Genomic DNA, 14,117 nt, shown 5'->3' with positions numbered 1-14,117 from the left:
ACCAGTACGCGCATGCGTTCAGTGTGAGTGTTCCAATTGCTCTTTCCAGAGTTTGTTCCTGATCTGAAAGCTTGCTTGTGCTAAGTGTGCACCTGCACTTGAACGCATTTAATATAATCACACCCTAAACCGTTCTCAATTATATACAAAAGACCTTAAAGATGCATCTCTTCAAGGGCTTTGATTATATATCACAAAAAAATATTGCAAAAAAAACTATGTCAAAATAAAATCATTTCTTTCTCAATATATTTAAAAAGCTTTGCATCAAACAACTATCAATAACATTTTCGATCTATAAAAAATAATTAGCAATTTTTCAATGGATTTAGATCAAATGTGAGAAAATACACATTCGGTATATTCCATGCTCCATTTTCACAATACTGACACAAACCTTTGAGATGATAATGAATCTAAAACCAAGTCATATTGAATCAATATATTAAACACTAGCCGTCAGGCACGCTTCGCTCGCCATATCCGTCTAGCCAGGGGGCTCCGCCCCTGGACCCCCGCCTGGATCGTCCAAGAATGAGATCAGCAAGCTCGCTTCGCTCGCCTGCATTTATCATTTGAGCATTTTTATCATATGTTAGGACGATCCAGTCGGGGATCCAGACTGAACGTCTGGCTAAACGGATATGGCGAGCGAAGCGAGCCGGACGGCTAGTAATATATAATATTCCCAGGGATAGCTCTGATTGAAGTAGCAGTGCCCAATCAATTTTTCCGCGATAAATGCATTTCAATCTTCAACTTGGTGTAAGCCTAACAAAGTCAACTCAACTTAATGCCAACCTGACAAAATTATTAATTTAGTTACCAGTTAACAACTGTTTCGAAGAGGTACTCTCTCTAGATTATAGTTCTATATTAGCATAATGGTATGAACACTTTTCAATTATAATTAAGAGAATAAGAAGAATATACATGTTAAAAGACGAACTTTGAACCCTTAAAAACCACCCTTAGCGTTAAAATATTGCTAAAAGATTTCTTAGTGCGCCTCTAAAGGGCCAACCGAACATACCTACCAAATTTGAACGTTTTTGGTCCGGTAGATTTTTAGTTCTGCGAGTGAGTGAGTGAGTGAGTGAGTCAGTCAGTCAGTGAGTGAGTGCCATTTCGATTTTATATATATATTCAAAATATAATAAGAAGCTTACTAATCGGAGAGCAGAACAATTTTTTTATTAGTTAATATTTTTATACTACTTCTGAAGGAGAACGCACACACAGAAGAAGATAGACGTATGTGTAGATAGACTGAGAAATCAAACGTCTACATGCAGAAGTGAGCAGACATATACTAAGGAGACGGTTTGTCTGCGTTGCATCATACTTACACCATGTAAGCAATTTTTTACTTCTGTTTGCATACGTCCGTATGTTTCTACGTGTATTTGGCTTCACAGGATTCAAAAATTGCTAAAACTTGAGCGTTGACAAATTTATTTTATCATACTTTTCACGGGAGTGGCTGTAGTCGAGTGGATTAGATGCTGTTTTTAAATTATTTTAGAGGTTTGGTTAAGATATTTTTCACGGGCTACTCGTTCCATGTTTGGGATACACACGTTAAGCTTATTCAGTCCCGGCTCCCTAGAAACAGTGGTAAGGTCACGTCAGAGGCCCTGAATTTGATCAGGAGCGACCTGGAAAATCTCACACCAGACCTGCGAGCCAGCCTGATTTCTCGATATTATTTATTTGTCCCTTTTTACTATCCTTGCCCTGTTACCACAGGTAAGGAAAGTATATTGCTTTCCGAAAAAAAAGGTACCCCAATTTCTAAATTCTATACGTTTCAATGTCCCCTGAGTCCAAAAAAGTGTTTTATGATAATAACGGAGTTGAAGAATGATGGAAATAAAATTTTTTTACATACATGAAGTACATTTTCCAAAGAAAAACATTTTATTAATTGTACAAAAATTTGAATATTATTCCCACATGCTCTCCAAACATGCCAAATTCTAAAACACATGTTAGTCAAAACAAAATCAAAGAATGAGTCGATAGAAACTTTTAGTGATTATTTTAAAATTTATTTTAATCTTAAAGGGATTGAATCAATAATTTAGATACATCAAATTACCTTTTAGAATTAAATTTGCTTATCAAGCAAAACTACAATTTCATCAATCTTCACACCTCTTATAATAACTAATGGAGTTTTCTATTGGTTTATAACCAAAAAAAGGTTTTGTTTACTATATCTGTGACAGCTATGGTCGTTTGTAACCATAATCACTTATGGTTGCTGATATTACTAGCTACTAAATTTATAGATCAATCTTCATCTGGAAAATGTCCAAGAGTAGCTGGAGGAGATCAAGTGAGATCCAAGGAAGCACCTTACGTGGCTTTGTCCCTACATCCTGAGGTACGTATGACTTACAACATCTCATAACTTACAATAGTATAGCTGCGTTTACAACAAAATTATTAACAAAGTGTTAACTTCATCCTTATAGATTCTATTAGTTTGAACGGAACTTGACAAACACATATGTTCATCATTTGTATGATAAGTTATGCTCAATCTGATAAAATCTATAAGGATTAAGTTATCAACATTTTGTCAATAACTTTAAATGCAGTTTTAGACTTACAACTGTGGAACTTACAATATCTCTTCTATTTCACTTTAATAAATAAATGATTATATGAAAATGTTAAATCTATTCATTAATCAATGTCAATATGTTTTATATTAGAGCAAATTCGATACTTTCATTTCATATGTTTCTTTTTAATAAGTTAGAGAAGTTTATAAATCTCACTTGAAAGGAAGTTAATCATAAAAACAGAGTTTTTGTTTGGCTTGAGAATGGGCAACACCAGCACGAAAAGCGTCGCCCCCAGTTAGTATGGAATACATTCTATACTCACTGATCGCCACACCAAAGAATATGAGTGTTTTTTCACTTCCAAGTTATAAAAGAATACAATAGAAATACAAAAAATTCTCTGATTTTATCTCTTTTCTGTATAGGGCTACTTGTGATAAAAATATAGAGAAAAATAAAAATCTCAGTACCCTTTTTGAATTATTTAATCACAACATGTTTCAACATTGATGCCATTTTCAAGACTTGAAAATGGCATCAATGTTGAAACATGTTGTGATTGAATAATTCGAAAAGGGTACTGAGATTTTTATTTTTTTTTATATTTTTAATTCTCTGATTTTATTTATAAATTTTCCATGTAGCTCCTCCCAAGGAAGCTACTTGAAAGGAAGTTAATCATAAAAAAAATTTGCTGATCCATTTATAAATTTCCCAAACAATAGCTTCTACTTAATATTGACAAGTTATTACAGCAACTGATACTTGTTTGCCCCTTTTTCCTGTTGGATTTGTCTTGAGTGTATCTCACCAATTTTTTCTTTACCACAAATTCTCATTTTTCTCGAATCCATAATATTTTCTTTTCTTCAAGATATTCAATTCTATATGTTCTTGTACCCTGCAATTATACCAACAGCTACTTGATAATAGTCTAATAATTTTTAGTGATATATTTTCCATTGTTATTTGCTAGACCCGTTGCACGACAGTGATAGTATCATAAAACAAAGTTAATCATGAAAACAAATCTCTGATTCATTTATAAATTTCCCAAGCAGTAGCTTCTACTTATAATATCGACAAGTCTACAACAACTAATACGTGTTTGCCCTCTTTTCTGTTGGATTTGTCTTGAGTGTATCACACCAGATTTTTCTTCACCACAAACACTCATTTTTCACAAATCCATTATTTTCTTTTAATATATCGCCTACACAAATGGTTGTAGCTGTAACATAACTTCAAGATATTCAATTCTATATGTTCTTGTACCCTGCAATTATACCAACAGCTACTTGATGATAGTCTAATAATAAAAATTGATAATCTATTATTAGACTATCATCAAGTGATTTTTTTATTGCTATTTGCTAGACCCGTTGCACGGCAGTGATAGTATCATAAAACAAAGTTAATCATGAAAACAAATCTCTGATTCATTTATAAATTTCCCAAGCAGTAGCTTCTACTTAATATTGACAAGTCATTACAACAACTTATATTTGTTTGCTCTTTTCCTGTTGGCTTTGTCTTGAGTGTATCACACCAGTTTTTTCTTTACTACAAAGACTTGAATCCATAATATTTTCTTTTGCTTCATATCCTACACAAATGGTTGTAGCTGTTTCATAACTTCAAGATATTCAATTCTATAGTTCTAGTTCTTGTACCCTGCAATTATACCAACCGCTACTTGATAATAGTCCAATAATAAAATATTAATTTTTAGTGATCTATTTTCCATTGCTATTTGCTAGATATATTTGCAACTATACCAACGCAGCTAGGTACTTGATAATAGTCTAATAATAAAATATTAATTTTTAGTGATATATTTTCCGTTGCTATTTGCTAGATATATTTGCAATTATACCAACAGCTACTTGATAATAGTCTAATAATAGAATATTAATTTTTAGTGATATATTTTCCATTGCTATTTGCTAGGTATTGGGTGATTTTTTTGAGGTTAGGATTTTCTTGCATTAGTATTTGCTCAGATTTTTTTGAGGTTATGATTTTCATGCATTAGTATTTGCTCAGTATGCTTTGACATTTCATCATGAATAGACTTACTAACGAGCAACGCTTGCAAATCATTGAATTTTATTACCAAAATCAGTGTTCGGTTCGAAATGTGTTTCGCGCTTTACGCCCGATTTATGGTCTACATAATCGACCAAGTGAGCAAACAATTAATGCGATTGTGACCAAGTTTCACACTCAGTTTACTTTATTGGACATTAAACCAACCACACGAATGCGTACAGTGCGTACAGAAGAGAATATTGCGTCTGTTTCTGAGAGTGTTGCTGAAGACCGTGAAATGTCTATTCGTCGCCGTTCGCAGCAATTGGGTTTGTGTTATTCGACCACATGGAAGATTTTACGCAAAGATCTTGGTGTAAAACCGTATAAAATACAGCTCCTGCAAGAACTGAAGCCGAACGATCTGCCACAACGTCGAATTTTCAGTGAATGGGCCCTAGAAAAGTTGGCAGAAAATCCGCTTTTTTATCGACAAATTTTGTTCAGCGATGAGGCTCATTTCTGGTTGAATGGCTACGTAAAAAAGCAAAATTGCCGCATTTGGAGTGAAGAGCAACCAGAAGCCGTTCAAGAACTGCCCATGCATCCCGAAAAATGCACTGTTTGGTGTGGTTTGTACGCTGGTGGAATCATTGGACCGTATTTTTTCAAAGATGCTGTTGGACGCAACGTTACAGTGAATGGCGATCGCTATCGTTCGATGCTAACAAACTTTTTGTTGCCAAAAATGGAAGAACTTGGTTGACATGTGGTTTCAACAAGAAAGCGCTACATGCCACACAGCTCGCGATTCTATGGCCATTTTGAGGGAAAACTTCGGAGAACAATTCATCTCAAGAAATGGACCGGTAAGTTGGCCACCAAGATCATGCGATTTGACGCCTTTAGACTATTTTTTGTGGGGCTACGTCAAGTCTAAAGTCTACAGAAATAAGCCAGTAACTATTCCAGCTTGGAAGACAACATTTCAAAGAAATTTGGGCTATTCCGGCCGAAATGCTCGAAAAAGTTGCCCAAAATTGGACTTTCCGAATGGACCACCTAAGACGCAGCCGCGGTCAACATTTAAATGAAATTATCTTCAAAAAGTAAATGTCATGTACCAATCTAACGTTTCAAATAAAGAACCGATGAGATTTTGCAAATTTTATGCGTTTTATTGTTTAAAAAAGTTCTCAAGCTCTTAAAAAATCACCCGTTATATTTGCAACTATACCAACAGATACTTGATAATAGTCTAATAATAAAATATCAATATTTTTAGTGATATATTTTCCATTTTTCATTGCTATTTGCTAGATCCGTTGCACGGCAGTGATAGTATCAGAGGAGTGGGTGCTTGGAGCTGCTCACTGCTACTTCAACCACGACACAGAGGTGTCTCCTCGCGACATCAACATTGTGACAGGCATCGTGGACCTCAACAACCAGACCGATCTCATTCACAGACAAGAGCGGAGGGCATCCCGGATCATTGTGCACTCTCAGTTCAAAGTTGGTAAAACATTATTGTAGCATACTATAGGGAAGTATGTGATATTAAATAAAAATACTAAGAAATTGTCATTAGTATTTTCATTTAATATGAATAATTACAACAATATCAACTTCTCAACTACAAAAAAAAGAAAAAAATTGGTGATAGATACCGTGACAGATACCGTAGTCTAATATAATAGTCTAACTTTATCACTGGTCTAATGTTTATGGTGATAATGAAAGTTTTAACAAAACAAAATTTTCAAAACGAATGTGGAATACAAAGGCTTGTAATAATAATTTTACTCTTCACTAAGTTTTGTGAACAAATAGTATTTGTTAGTATTAGTATGTTTTTGTTGGTTTTTAATTATTTCCATTTACATAAATAGAGTTAGAAGATAATATTTTATTATGTGGTATTTCAGTTTTTTTTTCAAAACTATTGTACGGTACTGTTTTGTTGAGCTCATTTATTTTTGTTTGTAAATTGTCAGTGTTATGAATAAATTTCAATTTCAATAAAGCACCATTGCTTATCGATATTATTCACACCATATTATACAAGGAAGTAAGAAGTGTGACAAGGAGCTTAACCCTTTCTATCCCAATTTATGAAAAAACAAGATGAAAAAATTATTCTGGTGTTTTTATGTTTCAAAACACTCTTAAAAATGAGAAAATAATTTTCCCCAAATTTTTCTCACCCTCCAGGGGCCCCTAGGGGTTTGTTGTTTTAAAACAACATTGGGACATTTGGGTCATTTCAAATACGTATAGTAAAAGATTTTGGTTTTGCATTAGAAAAATCAATGGTACTTTCATCATGCTTTATTCAAGGAAAGGTGAATGATTTCATTATGGAATCATTCCTAATCAATAATTTTTTCTTGATTTCAACATTATAACAATGAAAGTCATATATAAAATTCTCAAGAGTAGTAAAATGGATTCTCAAAAATGTGATACACAGAACCAGATTTTGGTGACTAATTTATTATATATTCATACTAACTGACATATTTACATAATATAAAAACGTGAAATTGAAACTGAAAATAAGGTTCTAAATATCATAAATTCCTACTTTTTTAAAACTATATTTTTGTTACTAACTTATTTATTATGTTCATATCTAACTGATACATACTTACATAATATGAAACAAACTAAAAACTGGAAATTGAGGTTTATCATATTATAAATTTACTACTTTACTACATCTACTTACATCTACTACTTTATCATATTTACTATTTTTGTAGAACAAGTTGTTCCTTGTAGCCTATTGATTTTTTTTTTTATCTATGGTAATCATTGAAGCACATTCTGTTTGGGACTGAGCAAAGACGTACTCCACATTTTGTGCAATACAACTGGTGTACCCAGTCTTACACAGCTTGCAACGTCCTTGTTTTGCAAAATACCCATGTTCGTGCCCAATATTTCTTCCAGTGTCTGGAGAAAAAGGAATTATGAAGCTAGGTTACACTATGTAGCAGAGCTACATGTAGCTCAGCTATAAAGCTCTGCTACAAGTTCAAAGAGTGACTTTGGAGATATGCTATATAGCAGTTGAGCCTATTTTCTCAGCTATATAGCAGAAAATGAGCTATCCAAAATTTACAAAATTATCCAATATCTTCTCTCTCTTCTCTGTGCTGAAAGCATCACAGTAGCATCGCCGAAAGCAGTGGCTGCTGCAAGAACTACATTCTTCTTTGGCATCTGGTTGGGTATACTAAGCAGTGAATAGTGGTTTATTCCAAACTATATGTAGCTCTGCTACATGAAATTTGCATAGATCTCCTTATACAGAGCTATATGTAGCTCAAATTTCATATAGCTCCCCAGCTACATAAAGTGTACACTACTATAATGTAATGTATAATGTACTATAGTGTACAACTACATATAGTGTAAACGTAGCTTTAGGCTATTTGCTTTCATACCAATGAGTCCTGTAATACAGGACTGCTGACTCAGGTAATGATTTAGATTGCACAGGTAAAACAGACTTTTGAAAATAAATTGGAGAGAATCTTACCTGTACATTCTCTTGTAGAGGATCAGCAATAATATTACTGTCCGGTATCTTGATTTCTAAAAAACTATTCAACTCATCTTCAGGAAGATTCATGAGTTTGTCTAAATCTTCATTATCCAAGATTTTGTACATTATAACGAAAAACAATCATCCACAATAATTCAATAAACAATAACTCCATGAACGCGTTTGAAAACTGAGAGAAACACAATAACATAATTCACATTTTCAATGCTTGTTTATGGGGGCGGTTAATATGGCTTATCCGCTAGTTAAAAGGAAGATATATCAGAGTACAGATTATAATAAATGGTATACACCTGAACTGCAAATGTTAAAAATAAAGTGTGAACAATTATTCTATTTGTATAAAGACTGCCTTAGTGACACAATAAAAGAGGAGTATAATAATAGTAAAAAGCAATATAAATTAGCAATAAAAAAAGCCAAACTTGAATATAACAGTAAATTATTTCAGATAGTAAAAACAAAACTAAAGCGGCTTGGAAATAGTTAACAGACATGTTTGTAGGAATAGTAAATCTTCCAAAATTGAATGTGATATGCCAATCAATGACAAAATAGATTTTTATAGATAGAGTGGACAAGCAGATAGGAACCATTCCCAAGAGCAATTTTGATTCCAGCTATTATGTCAAGAAAATACCACAACCAGTTACAAAGTTCAGCTTCAGTCATGTTAAAGTTGAAGAGGTATTTGCTGCTATTAATGGAATAGGTAACAGTAACTGCTTAGATGTATATGGCTTAAACTCTTTTATTGTGAAATTAGCTGCTAATAGGGTCTCTGAAGTATTGACACACTTATTCAATAAATGTATAGACTTTGGCATATTCCCTGACGGCCTAAAAAAGTTAAAATGATGCCTACTCATAAGAAAGGTGACAAGTCGAAAATAGAAAATTACAGACCCATTTACATAGTGCAGATATTTTCCAAGATATTTGAAAAGCTCCTCCACAAGCAACTAGCTGAATACTTCGAAAATAGCAAATTACTATCAAAAAATCAGTACGGATTCAGAAAAAACTTGAGTACATGCGACAATGTGTTGGATCTAGTACATGATATTATAAGTAGTTTGGAACAAAAGAGAAAAGTTAATCTAAGATCCTTTGATCTGTCACGTGCATTTGACACAGTAGAGCATGGAAAATTATGTGATAAGCTATCTTACTATGGTCTTGACAGGGCAGCAGTAAATCTCATTGACTCCTATCTCAGCAACAGGCTACAATATGTAATTGAAAATGGGGAATTCTCAAGTGGTGAGATGATAAATTTCGGGGTCCCACAGGGATCTATACTGGGACCACTTCTATTTATAATCTATATAAATGACTTGCCTAATTTTATCAATGAATGTTGTAATGATAGTCACCCATACCTTTTTGCAGATGATTTAGGACTAAGAGTTAGTGGTCTTAATGAAGCTTCAATCAACACTACACTGAGAATTGCACAACAGCAATTGAAGATTGGTGTGCTTCTAACGCTCTATGTCTTAACAAGCTTAAAACAAAGGACCTGCAATTCACTTTCAGCAGAGAAAATCAGAAAAACTCAGCTCCTTCAAATTTCTAGGATTAACACTTGACACCATCTTAATTGGAAAGATCATGTTCTTGATGTATGTAGTAAGCTTGCAAAGGGAATTTTCATGTTACGTAGGTTAAGAAATATTGTAAGACATGAGGTGATGATAAATGTATATTATGCTCATATTTATAGTCATTTGGCATACGGTATTCAATTGTGGGGAAATAGCTCTATGTCACCGACACTCTTCAAGCTTCAGAAGAAAGCAATAAGAATAATTTGTCATGCGCCACCACTGGCAACTTGTAAGCCCCTTTTCTTGAACTTAAAAATGTTGACTCTTCCCTCTCTATATATATTTACATGCTTGTTATATATGAGGAAGCATGTGCACAAATATACTCTGAATGCCGAGACTCACGATTACAATACAAGAAGTAGGCTAAATATAAGGATTGACTCTCACTATTGGACTACTGCTCAGAAAAATTGGCGTTACATGACTATTAAGCTGTTTAATAAATTACCATTTGAGGTTAGAATTATGGATAAAATCATTTTAAGTCTTTTATAAAGAGAATACTGATTGAAAAGTTTTTACTCTATTGAAGATTATTTGAATTCTGATTTTACAATGAGTAGAGAGAGTTAGAGTGTCTTTAGTCTGCTACTGTTACATGTTTCTTGTATCATTTGTATAATTTAAACCTTATTCTTCTGTAATTTTTTAGCTACTGTTCTGACGTTGTTATAACATTGTTAAGTGTTTTCAACAATAAAGATTTTGACTTTGACTTAACCTCAAAGTGTCCTCACATGTGACTCCTCTAATGGCCCAATGTTGTTCTAAAACAACAGACATAAAATTTTGAATATAAATGATATTTTTGTTCAAGTTTCTATTCCTATGACTGATATTCATCATGAAATAATAAACAATTATATGGATATTTTTTATTCTTATTTCAGTTCTTTAGAATTTTATAAAAATTATAAAAACCGAAGAAAATTGTCACTTGAAGTGTTGGTACAATGGATATGACAGCTGCTTTTTCAAGAAATTAGACTGCATTTTGAGTACTCTCTAGTGGTATAATACTAAACTAGACTAATGTAGCTTTCAAACAAGGCCAGTAGATAGCAATTCATTCAATCACTGATCCAATAGACATCATAGAAAGTCATGTTGTTCAGGAACAACAGTGGGATAGAAAGGGTTAATGTGTGAAAATAAAATTATGGGAAAATATCAATTAAAAGAACTGGTTTCATTGTATTTTGGTCAAGAAGAAAGCAAGAAATTAGATTCCAATACTTTCCAATATAGTTGAGAATACAAGCTTCCAAAACCCTCTTTCTTGATTTTTATTCCCAAAAAGAATAATATTCTTTTATAATAAATTATTCATATTCTATAATAATTTGGTATTTATAATAATATTATTATTTTATAATATATGGTGACATTGTGCGATTTTTGTAATATTAATCAATCAACTATAAAATATTTCTTCACTCATTCATTTGAAATTTTATTAATATATATTTCTGCTTGTGTTTTCCTCCAATTCCACATATTTTTCACTTCCCTGTAAATTCTGCCCATTCAATAAACTAGCCTACATTAGTTTCATCATCTGTATAAATTTCCACCAATATTTTGCACTATGTATTGAATATAAATTTAGAAGTGTTTTTTTTTGTTTAATTTTATATGTTTGCTATAGGTATTGTCAGACCTGGAAATATCAAAGATCAAATTCTTACCTATTTCAATATTCTTTATTCATACTGGATTATTAATTTAATTATTGAATTCTCCTCTTAAAGATGATAAGAAATGGAACTATATGAAATATACAATTTTCTAGTAAGATATTCGTGATGGTGAATCTTCTTTTATCATAGTTGTCCTACGTCTTTCATCATCTTTATCATCTTATTCTCTTTCTTCTTCTTCTTCTTCTTCTTCTTCTTCTTCTTCTTCTTTTCTTCTTCTTCTTCTTCTTCTTCTTCTTCTTCTTCTTCTTCTTCTTCTTCTTCTTCTTCTTCTTCTTCTTCTTCTTCTTCTTCTTCTTCTTCTTCTTCTTCTTCTTCTTCTTCTTCTTCTTTTCTTCTTCTTCTTCTTCTCTTCTCTTTTCCTTCTACATATTCCTACTCATCCTCTTAATCATAAACTTCTAAGCCTTTTTCTTGTTCACTAGGAAAAGAAACTGGGCCAAAACGACGTAGCTCTGGTCCAACTAGAAACCCCTCTCCACTTCGACAACCATACCCAGGCCATCCCACTGAGTGAGGCCCCCTTCCCCCGCCACCAATGGAAGCTGTGCACTGTGGTGGGGTGGGGCACACTGAGGAGAATGTGACAGCCACCCATCTGGTGAAGCTGGACGTGAGCGCGAGTCACTCGAGGGACGCATGCCATGGCTTGAGCGACGCACAGCTTGCTTCACTCATCTGTGTGCCCGAACAGGTGAACGGGGGAGGCTTGTGTGACGGCGATTCTGGGGGGCCGTTGGTCTGTGATGGTGAGTGCACTCAACTCGATTGAACGAGCGTAGCGAATTCGTACTTCTGACTATAGTTCAAAATAGGGAACTGTCGCGATCTTATTTTCTTTATCTGATAGTCATACGGGACTGCAACAAGGGAGCAGTGCACCTGCAGTATTATAACACAACAAAGATTTGTAGAGTCTAATATAGCTGATATAGATCTATTTTTGGAATAGTTGTCAGTTTTTGTCTAGACGTACGGTAGCAAGTTGAAATTAGCATTACTATAGTTTCATTTCACATGGAACAGTAAGACGGGATGCACACCGGAGAAACGCGTTTCGTAAACACATTTTCATGAAACTTGTTTCATGTAATCCGTTTCACTCGCGCATGCATACAAAAGAAACGGTTTTCCCGTCAGTTTCACGATGGATTCCGATGACGATGTGGTCGTTTTGTCATGGTGGCTAAGGAATAAGAAGAAAAGACGAAAATACTTGGTACCTACACCCACTCATCAGGGATCGAGATCATAGTTCTCTCGTTGTTGCGAACTTGCTCATGAGTGATCCTATCAATTTTCAATTAACGAATGACTTTGGGTCGCAAGACTGTAGAATGCAAGTTTGGAATGCTTACGTCAAAGTTCCGAGTATTTGATGTGCCAATCGCTTGTTCAGAAAAAGAAGTCACATCCATAATAGCAAGCGCATGTGTGTTGCACAATCCGAATATTAGAAGGTATTCCTTATACAGCAAAAAACAATTTTCCTAACGCTGAGTGTCATAATATGCCTATCGATGCGGGTACAAATTTCACATCAGCAAAGGCTGTCAGGGAATATATCTTTCCAAATACTTTTTGATTCCGGGCATCGTAATCCCTTCACAATGGCAGACAGATCATGAAGATAGTGATTAGGTTTACCTAGGTAATAATGGTGGTGGAGACAATAGGTGGTTAGGACCTGAGTACAACTGTAGTTGTAATAATTACTGTACCATAAATGGGATAACCACTAGAGGTGTTCCTTTGAGAATGATGTGTGCAAATATATGTTGTGAGTGATTTATTCATCCAAATAGTGGTAGGGCTAGTGTTTATGAAAAGACTAGTTGGTTTGATCTAGTAAAATTATAAGGGATCAGCCCGAATATAATGTTCAATAAAATGAATATAAATATAGAAATAAATAAAAATAAGCTGAATTATTAACTAATAACAATTAGTTGAATTAGTTGAATTGAAATACAATTTTCAAATTAAGCTATCACACAAATTACAAATAGCTATCACACAAATTTCTGAAAATCACACAATTTCTCGATGCGAAACGTGAAACTAAAGCTAGAGGAAACCGATTAATCAAGTTTCACAATATTTGGTTCCAAGCAATCAAAGAAACTGGAGTTTAATGAAACACAGTGTGCACAATCCTGTGTAATCTTATCAGTCGATTGCAAGCAACTTTCGTTTCACGTTTCCTGAAACTTGTTCCACGAAACGCGTTTCTCCGGTGTGCATCCCGCCTTAATGAATAAATCAATATTGAGCTTTCATGCTTTGAAGGAAAACTAATGGGCATATCGCACCAGGCCTACAAAGAGATTTTCTCTTTCAAAATCATGGAAAAAATTTCCTGAGAAATTTGTTCCAACTTATATTTATTATAATTATGATCTGTAATTGCCAATGAAATAAATAAATAAATAAACTTGATTCAAATTTAAAGTTAACATCGATTCGATGATCTCTTTGTTACTTTCACTGCCTTATACTTTCATTTTACATGAACAGTAAATAAATTAATTAATATTGAGCTCTCATGTTTTGAAGGGAAACTAGTGGGCATATCGCACCAGGTGTACAAAGAGATCTTCTCAGACAAGGACAGCCTGAGCCT

General features: G+C 33.8%; 1 protein-coding gene across 1 annotated transcript in view; it reads left to right on the top strand.

The window, feature by feature from the left end:
• Positions 1-1,993: 1,993 nt before the first annotated feature.
• LOC120348768 (transmembrane protease serine 3-like) overlaps positions 1,994-14,117 on the top strand; it is a 12,692-nt gene continuing 568 nt past the window's right edge. Inside the window, 5 exon segments of the mRNA XM_039435131.1 lie at positions 1,994-2,389; positions 5,928-6,122; positions 11,920-12,061; positions 12,064-12,243; positions 14,051-14,113. Coding sequence (XP_039291065.1) covers positions 2,234-2,389; positions 5,928-6,122; positions 11,920-12,061; positions 12,064-12,243; positions 14,051-14,113 — 736 coding nt within the window. The 5' untranslated portion in view covers positions 1,994-2,233.

Source organism: Nilaparvata lugens, chromosome 8 (genome assembly GCF_014356525.2).
Source record: "Nilaparvata lugens isolate BPH chromosome 8, ASM1435652v1, whole genome shotgun sequence".
Classification (NCBI taxonomy): domain Eukaryota; kingdom Metazoa; phylum Arthropoda; class Insecta; order Hemiptera; family Delphacidae; genus Nilaparvata; species Nilaparvata lugens.
Note: the sequence above shows the minus strand (reverse complement) of the source record. Positions and strands in the feature narration are given on the sequence as shown.